This window comes from Ovis aries, chromosome 10, assembly GCF_016772045.2.
Source record: "Ovis aries strain OAR_USU_Benz2616 breed Rambouillet chromosome 10, ARS-UI_Ramb_v3.0, whole genome shotgun sequence".
Classification (NCBI taxonomy): Eukaryota; Metazoa; Chordata; class Mammalia; order Artiodactyla; family Bovidae; genus Ovis; species Ovis aries.
The window spans coordinates 55,935,768-55,953,883 of record NC_056063.1 but is presented as its reverse complement, the minus strand read 5'-3'; the positions used below and the strand labels follow the sequence as shown (position 1 = coordinate 55,953,883).

At 44.8% G+C, this 18,116-nt stretch overlaps 1 protein-coding gene across 1 annotated transcript; it reads left to right on the top strand.

Annotated features, from left to right (window-relative positions):
• The first annotated feature begins 7,640 nt into the window (after nucleotides 1-7,640).
• SPRY2 (sprouty RTK signaling antagonist 2) lies at nucleotides 7,641-13,126 on the top strand. The gene is made up of 2 exons (XM_027973702.3): nucleotides 7,641-8,387; nucleotides 11,304-13,126. The coding sequence occupies exon 2, from the start codon at nucleotides 11,355-11,357 to the stop codon at nucleotides 12,300-12,302; it is 948 nt and encodes a 315-aa protein (XP_027829503.1). The 5' UTR covers nucleotides 7,641-8,387; nucleotides 11,304-11,354; the 3' UTR covers nucleotides 12,303-13,126.
• Nucleotides 13,127-18,116: the final 4,990 nt, after the last annotated feature.

The window sequence follows — 18,116 nt, the reverse complement described above, 5'->3', positions numbered from 1 at the left end:
GCTCAGAGGTGTCTCCTTTGGAAGCCTTCTTAGCCCTGCTGAACCAACAAACCTTCAAGCATCAAATGGTTTAGTGCATGCGTGCTAGCTAAGTAGCTTCAGTTGTGTCCAACTCTTACAACCCTATGGACTGTAGCCGGCCAGGCCCCTCTGTCCTTGGAGATTCTCCAGGCAAGAATACTGCAGTGGGTTGCCATGCCCTCCTCCAGAGGATCTTCCCTGTCCCAGGGATCGAACTGCATCTCTCATGTCTCCTGCACTGGCAGGCAGCTTCCCTACCACTAATGCCACCTGGGAACCCCAGATGACTTAGTAGGTGCCCTTAAATGGCTTTCCAGTGTTTTCATGGCTATTTGCCTCATCTCCTGTTTAGACTCCTCAGCTCCTTGCACCTAGACACTTGCAAGTTCTCATCTCAAACCCACTGAGCAAAGTGATCAAGCCAGCATCTCCCAGGCCATGAAGACAGGAACCCTGCCCCCAGAAGGCCATTCCATGTTATCGAATAAGAAAGGGTAGTTGATAAGGGTTAGGAGTTATGATGTAGTTCAAGACTCTAAATATTATTCTGAGTTGTTGTACTTTCACCTTCACAGAATCATCATGACCCAAAGAACTGAAAACCATGAAACATCATCCATTGCCTTCTGAAGTACAACAAACACCTCTGTCACACATCATTTACTGTAACCGAATGTGCATCTTCTTCTTAACAGAGGATGGAACTTCCAACACCATTGCAGACACAAGGCTCCATCCCCAAGATATACACTTAAAAATTCACTGTTGGCAAGAGCCTAAATATCACTCTCAAATAAGAAGGAACTCGCATTTCTCAAGCATCTATATTTTCTGAACAAGTAATTAAATCAAGAGACCTTCCAGCCAGAAACAAACACATCAGCTAAATAGGTCCCACCATCCCTCACGTGCTCCAGTTTTTTGAGAAGGGGCTTCCCTTGTGGCTCAGCTGGTAAAGAATCTGCCTACAAGGCAGGAGACCTGGGTTCGATCTCTGGGTTGGAAAGATCCCCTGGAGAAAGGAAAGGCTACCCACTCCAGTATTCTGGCCTAGAGAATTCCAAGGGGTCACAAAGAGTCGGACACGACTGAGCAACTTTTGCTCATAACTCATGGAAACAAAAATCAAATGTTTCTGTAGAAATACCATTAACAGCTGAATATAGCTAATAACAGTCACTGAAACATGCTTTAAGTCTCTATTTTTATTCCTAAATACAAATAAGTAAAATACATAAATCAAATTGGGGGCTTCCCAGGAGGCACATGTGGTAAAGAATCCACCTGCCGATGCAGGAGACAAAAAGAGACACAGGTTTGATCCCTGGGTCAGGAAGATCCCCTGGAGAAGGGCATAGCAACAAACTCCAATATTCTTGCCTCGGAAAATTCTATGGACAGAGGAGCCTGGCAGGCTACAGTCCATGGGGTTGCAAAGAGCCAGACATAACTGAGCGACTGAGCACTTATGTAATTTTTAAATCTTTTTGAAAAAATGGAGGCAAAACAATTATTTTTACCAAATATACTACCAAGCCCAATTGAACTGAAATTATCACTGCTACTTATTGAGAACTTCCCATACACTAGCCTTCGTAGGTACTTTATATCATCCAATCCCAACAGCAAGTCTTTTACACGTGGGAACTAAGGTTAATTACCTGACTCACTCATTCACTCATCTTATTTAAAAATAGTTGAGATATGTGCCAGGCCCTTCAGTGCTGGGAATTAAATGGCAGGCAGCACCCACTCAGATTCCAGACCTCATGGAGCTTAAAATACAGCAAAGGAGACAGTTAATAAACGATCACTCGAATGTTACATGAATGTTTGCAGCAGAGACGGTCAGAAGAACAAGGGAGATCTGACCGAGTCAAAGGTCAGAAAAAAGGTTTTCTAAAAAGAAGACAAGAGAGATTTGAAAGATAAGTAGCAGTTAACACAGCAAAAGGCCAGAAAGTGAAAGGGGAAATTGCGTATACAAAAGTAATAGTCATAGCAGCAGAAAGCAGGAGGTGCGGTGGGTGTGACAAAGGTTGGGAAGGAAAAGTGGACAGACTGTAGGACCAGGAAGCTGGGTTAAGGACTTGGATCTTTATCCCAGGAAAAATGAAAAGCCAAGTTTGAGCATCAAGGCATCCTGAGATTTGTGCCAAATGGCTAGAACTTTCACAAAGAACCTGAAAGGTAAAAATAGTCCACTATTTGGGGGCTTTCTGGAAGCTATATTAAAAATACATTCTTGGAAGTTAGCAAAGTGCTAACTTCTAAATTTGAAGCTACAGATTATTTAATTTTAATTATTAATATATTTAGACTTTTGCCAAATGCATTTTTGAAGGAAAAAACTCGTGAGTTTTCTTTTAGCTATCCTCTAGCTCCCCCATGATCAGTTTTTTGGTTAATTTCTTTATTATACAGTTAGAGAATAGAGGTTCCCTACAGATTTTCTTTTAAGCACATAAAATTTCCATAAAGACTTATTTTTAAACTTCATAATATTTACTATTTCAGGGGTTAAAAATCATGGCCTTAAGAGACTTATTTCAGTCACTTGCTAATAATTACACAAAACACAATAGTAATTTCTAGGTTAACAGAATGACTCAAGTTTAGTCATTAAAAAAAATCTCAAAACTCTGTATTTAAGAAAATTAAGGTTAATAAAAAAATTGACTTACATTCATTAATTTCATTCATTCATTGGAAAGCACTTACTGAGTGTGAACATTTAGGAATTTCAAAGTGAGTGTTTTTGGTTTTTTGAAAGAATAAGATGGTAAAGAATCTATTTTCAGTTCCAGCCCACTAAGTCCAAGGCAGTCCCAATATATACTCCCTCAGATCCTTGGGGCAGATTAGCCTTTTGAATAGTCACACCCAACACACAGTTTGTATAGAAAAGCTGTTTTATACAACCCCACAATATCCTCAGATGATTCACAATTCACTGTAACTTCATAATACTTCCTGTCCAAAAGATCAGGACAGGAAGAAGAAATTGAGTCAGTATGCATCCATCTTCCATTTACCAAATTGAACATTTTTAGACCTGACCTATTAACTGAGATTAATTCAGGGCTGGCTGGCAGTCTGGCTGGGATGGCATCTGAATTATAAGAAGGACCATCATGGAATGTGTTCGACATCTTCCTTAGAGAACAAGCTGAACTTCCTATGCCCTTTTGATCACAGGTCCACATAATGGAAAGTATAAAACCCCAAACTCCTATTTTTAGAGGCTAAAATCTTAGTAATATCCAAATACTCATTTCAATTTGTGGTTTTTACTTTAGCTTCTAGGTTAAAAAGATTCCAAAATAGAGGGCATGTGTGTGTGCTAAGTCACTTCAGTCGTGTCCAACTCTTTGTGACCCCATGGACTGTAGCCCATCATGCTCCTCTGTCCATGGGGATTCTCCAGTGGGTTGCCATGCCCTCCTCCAAGGGATCTTCCCAACCCAGGGATTGAACCCATGTCTCCTGCAGCTCCTGCACTGCAGGCAGATTCTTTACTGCTGAGCTACCAGGGAAGCCCCAAAATAAAGGGACCAAATGTTTAAAACAGAATTTTCCCTTGTTACAGAAATTCAGTCCATAACTGACTTTTCATAAATTGTAGTAATACAGTTCCTAGAGCTGGCAGGAAGACTGATTAACCTGTAGAAATCGCCAAGTAGACAGATTCAGGTTGACTGCAAGATTTCTGAAAAAAACCAGACCAACCAGAGCCTCCAGTTCAAGATGAACCCATCACTTCTCTTACCCAAGGATGACTCCAGATCTTTCCCCCAGTCTAGCTAAGGATAAAAGGACATCACCAAAGAAGGTCAGACACAGAGATAAGCTCTTCCCAGTCTTCCTAGGGATGTAGATAAGAACTGAATGTTCTATTTTGAATTTCCATTGTAGCAACTCCCAATTCTCTCCAAGAGGTAACAGATACAGAATTTGGAAATTCAAAGCAATTCAAAAAGTAAAATGACTACAGTCCTGGCTGTCAAATCAAAAGGTCATTATTGCAAAGCCTTTAACTTAGGAAGGTCCCTCCCAAAAGAGTCTGTGCATAAATTTATTAAGGCAGTTGAGATACTCAATTTTTACTCTTGGAAGCAGTATACACTGTTGTGTATATTGGGCCATCTTTAAATATGAATACACAGATAATTCACCTTGGTTATAAAACTAAAAAATACATAAAACAATCAATGTTCCTCTTTGTCTCAAAAAACACAGCATATCACTGCAAGATATGGTTGGTTATCAAAACTGGATCTAAATCAGTAAAGCCAAGTGGTTCCGTCAATCTCATAAAAAAACTGGAACTAGAGTTGTTTAAAACTACATTCTCCTGTTACTACGATATAAACTGGAAGCTTAGATGAGTAACCGCAACCTTGAAAAATATCTGACTTAACATGTCCAACAGACTTACTGGTAAATAAGCAGTCTACGCTGTCTATGGAAGACTGGGGGAGGCAAAATTCACAGTTGTTTATACACTGCCTCATTTGAAAAAACAAATTGAAGGTACTTAGAGTTAATAAAGGGCTTTCCAGGTGGCTCAGGGGTAAGGAATCCACCTGCAACGAAGGGGATGCAGGAGACTGGGGTTTGATCCCTGTGTCAGGAAGATCCCTTGTAGAAGGAAATGGCAACCCACTCCAGTATTCTTGTCTGGAGAACCCCATGGACAGAGGAGCCTGTCAGTCTACAGTCCGCAGGGTTGAACAGAGTTGGACACTACAGAAGCAATTGAGTCAGCAAGTGACAGTTAAAAAAAGGAAGTCAGTCCAAAGAAATGAATACAGAAAATTAGAAGGCAGAAATAAGATCTCACTGTTCAATGACTGCGATTAACAGCACCTGTTACTTCGTGCCTCCAGAGAACTTAGAGGTAAGTGTTAGTGTAGCAGGTGTTTCCAAGGATTGGGCATTTTTCAACATCAGTCAAGCAGGAACACCTGTTCACATATTAGGGTTACCTCTCTGGAACTCTCCACAACACATTTGAAAATGGACTCCATTATGAAGTTTTACATAACATTCTTTCAAAACCCTAAGTATCTCCCCAAATTAACCCGTTATAATTTTGGCACATAACATGAAATCAATTTTAGGACACATTATAATAGCTACACCAAATACTTCACTAGGCGTGCATGCACGCACATGCGCGCGCGCGCACACACACACAGAGAAACGTAATTCCTCTTCGGGATCACAAGTAATCTTGGAGACACAAGATAGTGCTTTATACATCACGTGCGGAAAGTAGCAACAATGAATAATAATTTAAAAAAAATAGTAAGGAGTATATTAGAAAGAACCCAGCAGATTCTCATTTTTACATTGCGCTTAAGGTACAGGTTAAATGTTTTCCCAGCTTGCAAACTGGATGTTGGGTGAGCTAGATTACATGGAATTCCTTCCAGTTCATTAAAGATAAATTCCTAGATTCTTCCCTATTGACTCTGTAAACACAGAAGGTGTTCTAAACAGCCAGAAGCTTCTAACTTAAATTCCACTTCATGCTTTGAGCCCGAACAGCGTGTTTTCGCAGAGCTCCTGCAATGCTGGAAACACAGCCTGGGCACAAGTATCCCCTAAGAATCAGCCGTCGGGTTTCTTTCACCTGTTCGGCCCGAGACTTGTTGGCCAGACTTAGGCAGCGAGTTCCCGCCAGCCTCGCACACCCTGGCTTGGGCCGCCAACTCCGTCCCCCTCGGGAAAAGCTGGGGTTCTTCCGCACCTGAGCCCCTCATTCGCGGAATGTGTCCGCCGAGAGGGTAGGGAAAGGCACCTGCTGTTGCACTCACATGAAAAACGTCTTTTTATTCTTTGTGAACCGGCCGGCCCAAGGTACATTTTGGAAGGCAACCCCGGCTGCCCTCGTGGAGTCGCGTTGAAGAAAGCAACCCCAGCCCCGCGCCGGGCGAGTGGGCGCCCCCTGGTGGCCCGATGGGCCGGGAGCGCAGCAGCGCCTGCGTCCGCTCGGAGGCTCGGAGGCCCTGAGGACCCGGGCGTCGGGGGAGCGGCCGGGGCTGCGGGAGGCCCCGTCGTCCCGGGGGCGCCGCGGAGCAGGCGGACTTAGCCTGGTCCACCCGCACCCGAGGGGTGGGGGAAAAAGGAGGCCAGCGTCCGGAAATAACGCAGGCCACTTCCTCTGCCACCTCTGGTTCCAAACCCGGGGCGAGGAGCCCTAGAGAAACATGGAGAAGGCAGGGGAGAGGGTAGCGTGGCCGGGAACACGCCCGGGACATCCGCAGACAAGGGCTCGGGACAGGGCGGCGAGCGCCAGGGCGGTTGTGAACCGAGGTGGGGTGGAACCAGACCCGGGAAATCTAGCACCACGTTTTCCTAGCAGTTTCAAGAACTCTAACCCTAGGACCGCGAGGTCGCAGGTGCTCTTCGGGAGTTCTGACCGTACTTCCCTGTAAAGTAAACTCATTCTGTAAATCATTCAGAATCCAATATTAAGAGTGTGGGGCGGGGGTGTTAATTTCCCATTGGTGCTCCCACGTCCCTGCACGTTTCTTCGTAAACGATCGGCAGTTAGAGCAGCGCATATATATGCCTTTTCTATCTTTACATTTCTTTTTGTAAGTGGGAAAATAGATCACCTTCAAGATGGACAATAGAATCTTATTGGGGAATGTTCTGCGTGACAAGGAGAGTCGGAAATGAACGATGATTCTTCTAGTTGAGGAAATCTGCAGTGTTACAGCGAGCCCCCCTCCCATTTCAGAAGCCCGTGATGTGGCCCTTAGTAATCGTGTACGTGTGTAGGATTGATTTAACTAAATTTTTTTAAGGCCTAGACTGTAGCATTTCCATCACCAATTGCGTGAAACAAAACGGCAAGGAAGATCTTCAGAAAGCTTCCATCTGTAGCTCACTCCCTCTTTTAGAACAACATCTAATATTAAACCGAAAAGCTACAATTGACACCATGAAAAGCAAATCCCGGCCAGAGCAGAGGTACTTGAAACCCGAATCTGCATTCCGCCCCTCTCGTACGCCGCTCGGAGGTGGGGGTGGCGGTTTGTCCCGGTGCCTGGTGTATAATCGGGTTAATCCAGTAGACAAAGGATAAACCAATAGCCCTCCCACCTCACTTCCCGCTCCCCTTCCCCTCCCCCTGCTTCTCTCCCCGTCGCCCCCTCGAGGGGGAACAGAAAAGGGGAGAGCCTGTCTTGCAATGGATTCAGAAGAAAGTCTCAAAACCCGCAACTGGTTTTTAATGCTAACACAGCCTAGCCAGGATTAGTCTGAAACGTTCATTCCCTTCTCCTAGTGGCGGGGAGAAAGTTCCCTAAATCCGCCGAGCTCAAGGTTCGTCCTCCTAGCCTCTGGGGAAAACTTTAAGGTCAGTGTTTCCTTGAAACTAGATCAACTGACCCCGCCGTGCCCAGCCCGGCCCCGCGGGCACCGCGCGTGACGGCGGCCCGGGCGGCAGGACCGGCCCGGGTACGCGCGGGGCGGCGCGGTTGCCCTTTTGAATGCCTCCTGCGGCTCGGAGCGCTGGCGGGCGCTGGAGTGTGAGTGAATGTAGCCCCGCGGAGCCAATGAGCTGGGACCGGATGCGATATATCCTCTGGGACAACAACTGCTCTGTTCCGCCTCGGATCCACATGACGCCATTTACTGCTGCCGCGGCCGCCGCAGAGCTCCCTGCCTCCTCCGGAAAGGCGAGGGCGCAGGCCAACGGCGAGCCCCCCCCGGCCGGGCCCCAGACCCTCCTCCTCCTTCTCCTCCTCCTCTTTCGCACCCACCGCCCCCGCCTCGGCCTCGCCGCCGCGCCTCCACAACGCCCAGTCTGCACCGCCGAGAGCTGCGCGCAGCAGCGCGAGCGGAGGAGAGGGGCCGGCGGAGCGCGCAGCGCCCAGGCCCCCGCGCCCGCCCGGCCCGGCTCGGCCAGTCCCGCCGCCCCGCGCGCCCCCGCGCCGCCTCCGCTCGGACGCGGCCGCGGCCGCACGACTTGGCCATCTGGCTTTTAGGTCCTCGCGAAGGCCGTTTTCTTTTCTCATTCGCTCATCTGCCGGGAGAGGAGACTCGCCGTTGGCGCTTCGGCCTCCAGTTCATTGAGAAAAAAAGGGGAAAAAAAAAAAAGGAAATACTCCGCGTGCGCTTTTAGAAGGGGGGTCGCCTCCAGCCCCGAACTCCAGTGTTCTTCGGCTAGGACTTGGCTCCGGATTTTTTTTCCTCTCCTTTTCTCGTCCAGCCAATCGCTCAGAAGTTAGACTGAAGCAGAGTTTGGAAGGAAGGAGAGGCAAAAAGTTTGCATCAGGGCTGGATTTATTTGCACATCGCGGAAAGAAGAGAATCCAACGGAGAGGGGTTTGTGCAAAGCCGCGATCACGGTGAGGCGCGTTTGGCCGGCTCGTCCCCTCCTGGCGCCGCGGCCGGCGCGTTGTGGGCAACATGGAGTAGGTGCAGCGGGACCGGCAGTGGGTCCGTCTCTCCTCGGGCCTCCCTTTCTCTCACCCCGCAAGTTTTCCGTGGGGAGCCCTGGAGTTGCCCGCGGATCAGCCTCGCCCCGGCCTCGGCCTGCCTCGGCGGCAGGGGTTCGGGGTGGGGGAGATTGCAGCGCGCGCGGGGTGCCGTGTCCCCGGCCCCACGACCCAGCGCGCCCGCGCTGGGGGTCTCGGGGTGGCGGCCAGCTCACGGCGGCGCACTGGCTGCAAACTGGGCGCTGAGAGCGGGAGAGGGAGGCAAGCACTTTGTGTTTTCCAGGGCGCCGCTGAAGGCGCCCGCACTTCGAACCTGTTCTCTCCGGGGAAGGCAGGTCCCGGGAGAGGCAGTCCCGAAGCAGGGGCGCAGGGGTAGTGAAGGGTGCGGGTCGCTGCCTCGCGGGTGGAAAAAAAGAGGACAGGGTGGCGAGTGGAGGGCGCCCACGACTCAGCTCGGCGTGGACTGCGGCGAGCACGCAGAGGGTGGGAGCGTCGCCCTGCCTGGCGCCGCGTCTCTGCGGTTCGGAAGTGCAGCTTTCGCTCTTTTCCGTTCGCCGCGGTCGGCCTGGGTCACGCTTTTTTTTTTTTTTTTTTTTTGGACGATTGGGCTGACCCAGCACAGGAAGAAAGTCATCAAGCGGTCGCGATCGTTTTCCATTACCTGAAAATAGGTGGCAAAAGAGACTAGGTTTTGGGTTTTTTTTCCTTTACTTTGATGGACTAATCCACTTTTTTTGTGTGGTTGCTGCTGTTTTTTTAATTCGGAACCTTCTGCGTTTTTACAAAGCGGTTTCTGTGTCGGTTTGCCCCACCCTTGTGCTGAAGTCCTTTCTCCCTCATCCTTAGTCTGATCACACACAGTTCTTAATGGGGGGTTTCAAAGCGGGGGCGGGTGGGGTGACGACGGAACATGGGGAGAGGGTGGGGTGGTGCTGCGAAGGGGAAGAGGGATCAGCGGAAATCACTTAAGCAAACCTCCTTACCCCCACAAGATGCTACTTTGCACTGTAAGCATAGCGGCAAGTGTCCAGCTTAGGGACCTGGGTCTTGCATGTTCGGCGTAGGGCGCTGGAAATTGTTCTTAATTTTTAAAGCAATTTTTCTGTGACTTGAATACATACCTGCATACAGATGTATGTTTTTAATATATAGGCGCGTGCACATTGCAGGCATTGCCCCTCAGGTTAGCACAGGGTGGCGTCGCTGAGTGTGCCAGGGTTAGATGACCCGGCTCTGTGTCTCAGGCAGGACTTTCTTCCTCGCGAAGTCGGGGCTGGAAACCAGTGCCCTGCATTCGAGGCCCTTGGCCGGAACGTCCTACGATGGGCTGTGTGACCTCTGCCTGAGGGTGGAGCGGCTCCCTCTTGGAGCTGGGAGTCAGTTCTCTGGGGTGGGAGAGATTTCTATCTGGGGAGGTAGGGAGGGGTTCCTCCAGCTTTCCAGGGCATGTTTCTTTAGTAGACGCCCGCGCCCCCGCCCCCTTCCCCTCCCCGGCCCCGCCTGTCTGTCCGTCCCGGGTTTGTGCGCAGGGGGCCAGCTTGGCCGCTGGGCTGCGTCTGTCCTCCCGGAGAAAAGTCCCTCGGGGCTCTGACTGAGTCCCACCTGCTGGGGACGGCGTTGGGGCGCAGATAGAGCCGATAAACTAAGAACAGCACTGTCTCGTCTGCCTTTCTGTTGGAGCTGAGATCCGGTTTCCAGCTCTGCCTTTTTCCGAATTGGAAGGCGTGTGTCACCTGCCTGTGTCTGTTTTCTAAAAAGTCAGACTGGATGAAGGTCCACGTTTGCGTTTTGGGTCCTTGTAGACTGAGTTGACAAAGAGGATGGTCGTTTTGAAATTTAACAGAGGGATGGCAATTTAAGCGGTTACTTGTCAGGCTTGATAGATTTGCGATGTGACCCTTGAGTTTTTAAATCACTTCCTGTTATCACCAATCAATGTATGTTTTCAATTATTAGGTTTTGGGAAATGGGCAAAAGCAGTTAACATTTTGACATGATTGATTTCTAAAACAGGGAAAACGGGTCTTTTAGCTGCAGAATTTAAGGTGTTCTCCGAGGCTTTCAGGTTGTAAAACATGTGATTCTCAAGTTGTTGGAAAGTTGAAAATAAGTTCCTGTCTTTTTGTTGCTCGAGGTGTAAGTTTGCTCTATTGTATTCCTGGCACCTAACAGGATTTAAATTGATGTGTTTTCAATTCTATAACTTCGTGCTACTATATAGTTAATGATAATGCATGATTGTTGTATAAAGTGTATATTCCTGGGGAAGAGAAGTATTTACCCTTTTTTTGCATGTCATTTCATCCTATGAGATTTTGTAAAGTCACAGAATAGTTCAAGCTGTTTAATGTAAAAGCAGATGTTAAGTAGGAACCAAGAATTTCTAGGCTGTATCTATTGAAGTTCCAGGCAAAAATGACCATAAGTTGAAACCTATTTCACACTTTGAAAAGGTATTCATTCAGCTTTTGAAAATGTCAGTATGAATGTTATATTCCAAGAGTACTTTCCTGCAGTTTTTACAGGGAACTTGAACCTTGCAGATTTTGTGCTTATACGAGTAAGGAATCCTTACTCGTGATTGAAGCAAAGATCAGTTTGGTGTCACTACACTTCACAGGATTAAAGAACGGTGGATACCTAGCTGTAATTTTTACTTTCGGGTACAGGTGTGGATAAGACGGCCATCCTAATACGTTCCACAGCCACTCCATTTTCAAAGTCTGTTTCTCCAGGGAACGTGGGGAGTGAAGAGTTAAGCCAGGTGGGTGGAGAGTGGGTAGTATTCTGGAGTGTAAACTGTCTCCTTCCTCTTGGTTTCCGCAGGAATTCAGATGTGTTCTAAGCCTGCTGGAGTGACTACACTTCCCAGACCTGATGGAGGCCAGAGCTCAGAGTGGCAGCGGGTCGCAGCCGTTGCTGCAGACACCCCGTGACAGTGGCCGGCAGCGTGGGGAGCCTGACCCCAGGGACGCCCTCCCCCAGCAGGTACACGTGCTATCTCTGGATCAGATCAGGGCCATCCGGAACACGAATGAGTACACGGAGGGGCCCACTGTGCTCCCCAGAGCTGGGCTCAAGCCTGCTCCTCGCCCCACGACCCAGCACAAACACGAAAGACTCCACGGGCTGCCGGAGCCCCGCCAGCCCGCCCGGCCCCAGCACCCACCGGCCCACCCTTCAGCCAGGGCCCCTCTGGCCCGGTCCATCAGCACAGTCAGCTCGGGCTCTCGCAGCAGCACGAGGACAAGTACTAGCAGCAGTTCCTCCGAACAGAGGCTCCTAGGATCCTCCTTCTCCTCGGGGCCTCTGGCAGACAGGATCATCCGAGTGCAGCCCAAATCGGAGCTCAAGCCAGGTGAGCTGAAGCCACTGAGCAAGGAAGATGTAGGGCTGCACGCCTACAAGTGTGAGGACTGTGGCAAGTGCAAGTGCAAGGAGTGCACCTACCCGAGGCCTCTGCCGTCAGACTGGATCTGCGACAAGCAGTGCCTTTGCTCGGCCCAGAATGTGATCGACTACGGGACCTGCGTGTGCTGTGTGAAGGGTCTCTTCTATCACTGTTCCAACGACGATGAGGACAACTGTGCGGACAACCCGTGCTCTTGTAGCCAGTCACACTGTTGTACACGTTGGTCAGCCATGGGCGTCATGTCCCTCTTTCTGCCTTGCTTGTGGTGTTACCTGCCAGCCAAGGGTTGCCTTAAATTGTGCCAGGGGTGTTATGACCGGGTGAACAGGCCCGGATGCCGTTGTAAAAATTCAAACACAGTTTGCTGCAAAGTTCCCACTGTCCCACCCAGGAACTTTGAAAAACCAACATAGCATCATGAATCAGGAAGATTGCAGTCATAAGGATTATTTCCCTCTGCCCCTCTTTTTTTTTTTTTTTTTTTTTTAATACACATATGCAACCAACTAAACAGCTAGAATCTTGGCACTGTTGATAGAGGGTTGGGATATCCTGTGCTGTTTGCAGTGAAATGCTTTTTTCATCCATGTGCCATTTTAATTGATATGCTTGTTAGAACTCAGCTAGTGGAGCTCAGAGTGTGGAATACAGACCTTGGTGACCTACATGTTGCATAAGCTAAAGCAATAGACACTCTAGGTGAAGTTTTTGTTTGTGAATAGTACTTGCAAAATTTGTAAATTAGCAGATGACTTCCCCTCTCCCTTCCCCCACCCCCCGATTGTTTTCTCCAGAGATAATGTGCTATATTTTTGTATATACAATAATATTTGCAACTGTGAAAAACAAGTTGTGCCGTACTATACGGCACATTCACAAAATATTATACTAATATGTTGTACATTCGGAAGAATGTGAATCAATCAGTATGTTTTTAGATTGTATTTTGCCTTACAGAAAGCCTTTATTGTAAGACTCTGATTTCCCTTTGGACTTCATGTATATTGTACAGTTACAGTAAAATTCAACCTTTATTTTCTAATTTTTTTCAACATATTGTTTAGTGTAAAGAATATTTATTTGAAGTTTTATTATTTTATAAAGAAGAATATTTATTTTAAGAGGCATCTTACAGATTTTGCCCCTTTTATGAGGATGTGATAGTTGCTGCCAATGAGGGGTTACAGATGCATATGTTCAATATAAAATAGAAAATATATTAACGTTTGAAATTAAACTGAGCTGTATTGTCTTATTTTACATTTTCTTTTTTTTTTTCTTTTTTTTTGAAGTGAAAAAGAAACCATTTTAGAAATAGCATTTCAGTGACAGACATAGTTTCAGTTATCTGTGAGATACTCTTATGCTTGCTGCTTTAAAGTAAAGTGGAGATTTGGTGATTTTCAGGGGTAATTCTAGCAATCAGGAGAGAAATAATTGAGCACTTGACTCACTTAGTATTAATCATAGGAGGGCTCATTTTGGCTGCTCTTGTTTTGCTGATTTGCAGACTAGCCTTTGCTTTGCAGGTTTAAAAAAAAATCTTAAGTAATTCATTCAGGAGACTTACCTAAAAGATGAACCATTAGACTTTTTTTTAATATAAAGTTATTAAGAATGAATGTCAAGGCTGATTTAAGACCAGAGGAATGAATTTGGTTCAACATTTATTGACCAGTCTCTATGTTTCAGGCATGCAGTATACACAGATCAATGCTTATAATTGAGGCAAAATGTTTTCTTGACTTAACTGGCCGTGTTTTTCCTAGTCTCTGGTTTTAGACTGTTAGGCTTATCACCATGATACAAGAAAAAGACATGGAAAATATAACTTGTTTTGATTCAGGTACTGGGTATCAAGGAATTTCATCCTATATTGGCCTAATAATTCAGACCCAAGCAGCCCCAACTTAGCTGTTTGAGAGGCCAACTTGAGAGGCCCTATCTTAGTTGTTTAATCAGATTATCCAAGAAATTGTTAAATTTTACACTGCAGTATGGCAAAAAAAAAAAAAAAAAGCCAGTGTTTGTAGTTATCTTTTGGAAGCAAGCATACAACAAGCTCTTACAAGCCCATCTTGACAAATACTGCGTTTTCTTATTTGTAATAAGTCACTTGATTAGTCACTGCATGGCTGATTATTTTTTTTTTCCAAAAGCACAAACTTTTGCTGCCAAGAATCACCGGAAGTCTAGGAAATGATTTACCTGTCATTATTGTTTAATCTCTCGTTTCCTGTTCTAAGGTATTGGTTAAGAAGTCTTAGTACAGGCTGTCTTCTGTTTTGTTTTTTGAAATTGACTTTCAAGGAACTATATAGCCTCCTAAACCAAGACATTGCTATAATGTCTTGCCATAAAAGGGCACCTTTAGTGCCTTCTATGCTTTTCAAAAAACACAAAGCTAAATTAATTCAGAAATTTACTCTTTGGTTTCAACTTTGGAATACTGAGTGTTGCAGTTCTAATACTCTTAAGGTCTAATCCTGATGGTCTCAGAATTCGAATATTAGGGAAAAAATAGGGCAGAGTTTCTTATTCACTGTATAGTTTTTCAGGATTTATAAAGCACAAAAATTTTGATTAACCAGTTTCTGACTATTCATCAGATACTGCCATATGCACTGATAAAACTATTTTGGTATAGAAATTCTGAGAGTTCCTTTTTCCTTTTTAACACATGAGCAGCTTTCAAAGTCTAATCTAGATAAATTTATCAGATGCCATTGGGTATTTATTGAAGATATAGATTAAGGACCTCTTTCCATGATTATTGAATCAGATTCTTATCCTGTTGCTTCGGGATTTGCATTTTTAATCATTCCACTAGTGATTATGTATAGTTTGAGAACTACTGAACTAGAAATTGCTAATTTATCTTTTTTTGTGTTTTCAGTGGAGTCCGTTGTAAACCATAATTCACTAGTTTGAATGTGGAACATGGTAATAAACCAGCTGAAGCTCGAAGAGAACTTGGCATAAGTATATATAAAGTCCTGATAAAAATTATTTAAAGATAAATAAGGAAAACTGGATTCCTCAAGAAGCTTCCAACTAATCTATTAAATGTTGAGTTTGTCTGTAAACCAATAGCGAATTCATTTTCAGAATATAAAAACTGAAATATTAAATGAATATCTAAACAGATGGAAAACAGCTGATGTTCACTTTTCAGTGTGTTAAAAGTTTTCCAGTGTTCCAGGTCATCTCACTAAGGTGGAGGAATAATCACCTCAAATTCATGAAAATTCTTATAAATACCAGTCGATAAGGCAGTGGTTATTATTTGGATATTGCGATAGGTTAAAAGTACAATGGTACAGTAAGCATTAGTTGATTGCTTAGCATTTAGGAATATCTTCTCTAGATATTCTGGTTTCTTGCCTTTTATTTTCTTAGAAACTATTGAAATTCATTTAAGGATGACAAATTGATTGCTGTTACTGAAAACAGTCATTTATGTGTGTGGAGATTTTAAGTCCCTGCCAGAGCTCTCCTTGTCAGAACATGCTCTGGGCATTGTCTGTGAAAGAAGAAAGCCAAAACCAAGTGCAGGTACTCCCAACCAAACTTTTTGCATAAATTCTTTCTCCAATACACCTTTGTCTCAGGGACTACTCGCCTCCAGGTTATGTAAGATAGTGATGATGTCAGATAAATGAGTTCACTCTTTGCCCGGTGGGGCAAGATGCTGGATAGACAGTTGATGGGTTTGACACTTTTGAACATGCATGTCAGAACTTTCAAAGGTTTATGGGTTTTGAGTTTCACTTGTAGAAACATCCCAAATTGGCCATTTACCCTCCTCTCTTAAATGTGCAGAAAGACCAGGATGTATGTGCCAAAGTCTCAGCTTTGAAAATGGGCTAAATAGTGTAGATCAAAAACATTGTTAGTCATCTTGTGCACAATAGTTCAAACTATTTTAGTAAAGGGAAATAAAAATAGGCATTAACTAGTTACATCAATAGTGTATCAGTATCCATTCTTTGGTTTTTAGTATTTATTAAGACACAAGTGATGTTAATTTCTACTTTAGGCCAATTGCTTCATTTCTCTGAGATACCAAGGGTGTGTCTCCATTGATTGAAGACTAGAGCAGAATTTTAAAATAAGGCCTGTCTGATTTCGCTGAACTGATCGTCAGAATGGAGCTTTATATCTGGATTACTTAACCACTGGTTTGGCCACTCATGGGAAGATAAAGCTGCCAGACTGTAGTTTGGGTTTCATTTGGATATCATTCATGCCTCTATCTGCCTTATACAATGAGAGACAACTATGTGAATAATGAAAGACAATGTGCATTTTACTTACAATAGTATACCTCTGGTCAAAATTAAAGATACTCGTTTAACTTACAGTCAAAACAAAGGGAGAAATGTATCTAGAATATAATACATGTTATATAATATACATTATATTCTATACATAGAGACTATTAAAGAATATAGATGCATGGCAAATAAGAAAAAAAACACTTGACTATTCAAATGTTTCCATGTTTTCCTTTTTTTACTTTTTGGCTATATCAAGAGGCATGTGGGATCTTAGTTTCCCAACCAGGTATCAAACCTGAGTCCCCTGCATTGGAAGGCAGATTCCCTGGACCATAAGGGAAGTACCTCACATTTTTATTTAAAAGTACCTTTTTATCAACCTAAAGAATTTTTTAAAGCCAGTCTTAGTTGGTAACTAATATTTTTTGAACTATTAAAGGAAATTAGAATGAAGCCTGTTACCTTGGCCTCTGGCTTGGCTACATGAGCATATAAAGGTTCAGCATACTTCAAAGGAGTATATTTCTCAAAACAGTCCTAATACACAGAGAAGAAATAAAATTTTAGCTTAATACAGGGACCACACACTGCTACCCCTGAAATGGAATTTGAGCCTGAAAATATCAATAGTTATGCATTTCAGTTTAACACTTTTTATTTTTGAATGCCTACTCCTTACCCATCACAGGGCTAGTTGAAGTATAAAAGGAAAGGGTTAATGACCGATTCAAGACAGGACTTTTCACAGCAAAGGCGCAAGCAAGGTGCCATGAGACACAGAAGACAGGTAAAGTGCTGATGTGTTCTCTGTGGTGGGTTTGGTCTCCAGGGCTTTGCAATGGTTGTGTATATGTGCTCACTAGTACTCTTGCTTGGAAAATCCCATGGACAGAGGAGCCTGGTAGGCTGCAGTCCATGGGGTCGCTAAGGGTCGGACACAACTGAGCAACTTCACTTTTACTTTTCACTTTCATGCATTGGAGAAGAAAATGGTAACCCACTCCAGTGTTCTTGCCTGGAGAATCCCAGGGACGGGGGAGCCTGTTGGGCTGCCGTCTATGGGGTCGCACAGAGTCGGACACGACTGAAGTGACTTAGATATCTATAGATATAATCATATCCAACTCTTTGCCACCCCATGGACTATAACCTGCCAGTCTCCTCTGTCTGTGGGATTTCCCAGGCAAGAATACTGGAGCAGATTGCCATTTCCTTCTCCAAGGGATGTTCCTCACCCAGGGATCAAACCTGGACCTCCAGTGTCTCTTGCAGTGGCAGGCGGATTCTTTACCATTGAGTCACCTGGGTAGCCCGTTTAAACAGCCATGGAGTTTTTTGCTCAGGGAGATGCAATAGGACTCCCTTTATTCATTAAATAAAACTATGTTCACCATGCTTATATCTTATGTTCTAAGTGAAATGCAGAGATGTTTGGTTAATACTTGGACACCTATAATTTGCTATGTTTATTCTTAATTTGATGATTCATTAAAACTTTTCTCTAAAAATACATTTTTAAGATATGTAGCTAAGACATACGTTGGAAAGATCTATTTATTCTTGCTTTTCCAGTTTTTGTTAGAATTTACCTCTTATCGTTAACCTATAATCTGAGTGTGCTTCTGTACCTAGAAAAATGAATACTCATGAAGAACAAATTGGGGATAATCAAGCTGAGAAGAAAAAAAGTGTTCATGATAGTGTGAAAGGAAGTAGCTGAGCTTTGGAGTAATTCCACCCTTGCCAAAACATAATGTCAGAGACCTGGCTTTGCAGAGTCACAGAGCTTCCTAGGTGACTCAATGGAATGGGTTTGATCCGTGGGTCGGAAAGATGCCCTGAAGGAAGAAATGACAACCCACTCCAGTATTCTTGCCTGGAAAATTCCGTGGACAGAGGAAGCTGGCAGGCCACAGTCCAATGGGTCACAGAGAGTCAGGCACGACT

Excerpts from the sequence above, each read along its gene's own strand:
- SPRY2 (XM_027973702.3), top strand. The coding sequence starts at position 11,355 with ATGGAGGCCAGAGCTCAGAGTGGCAGCGGGTCGCAGCCGTTGCTGCAG.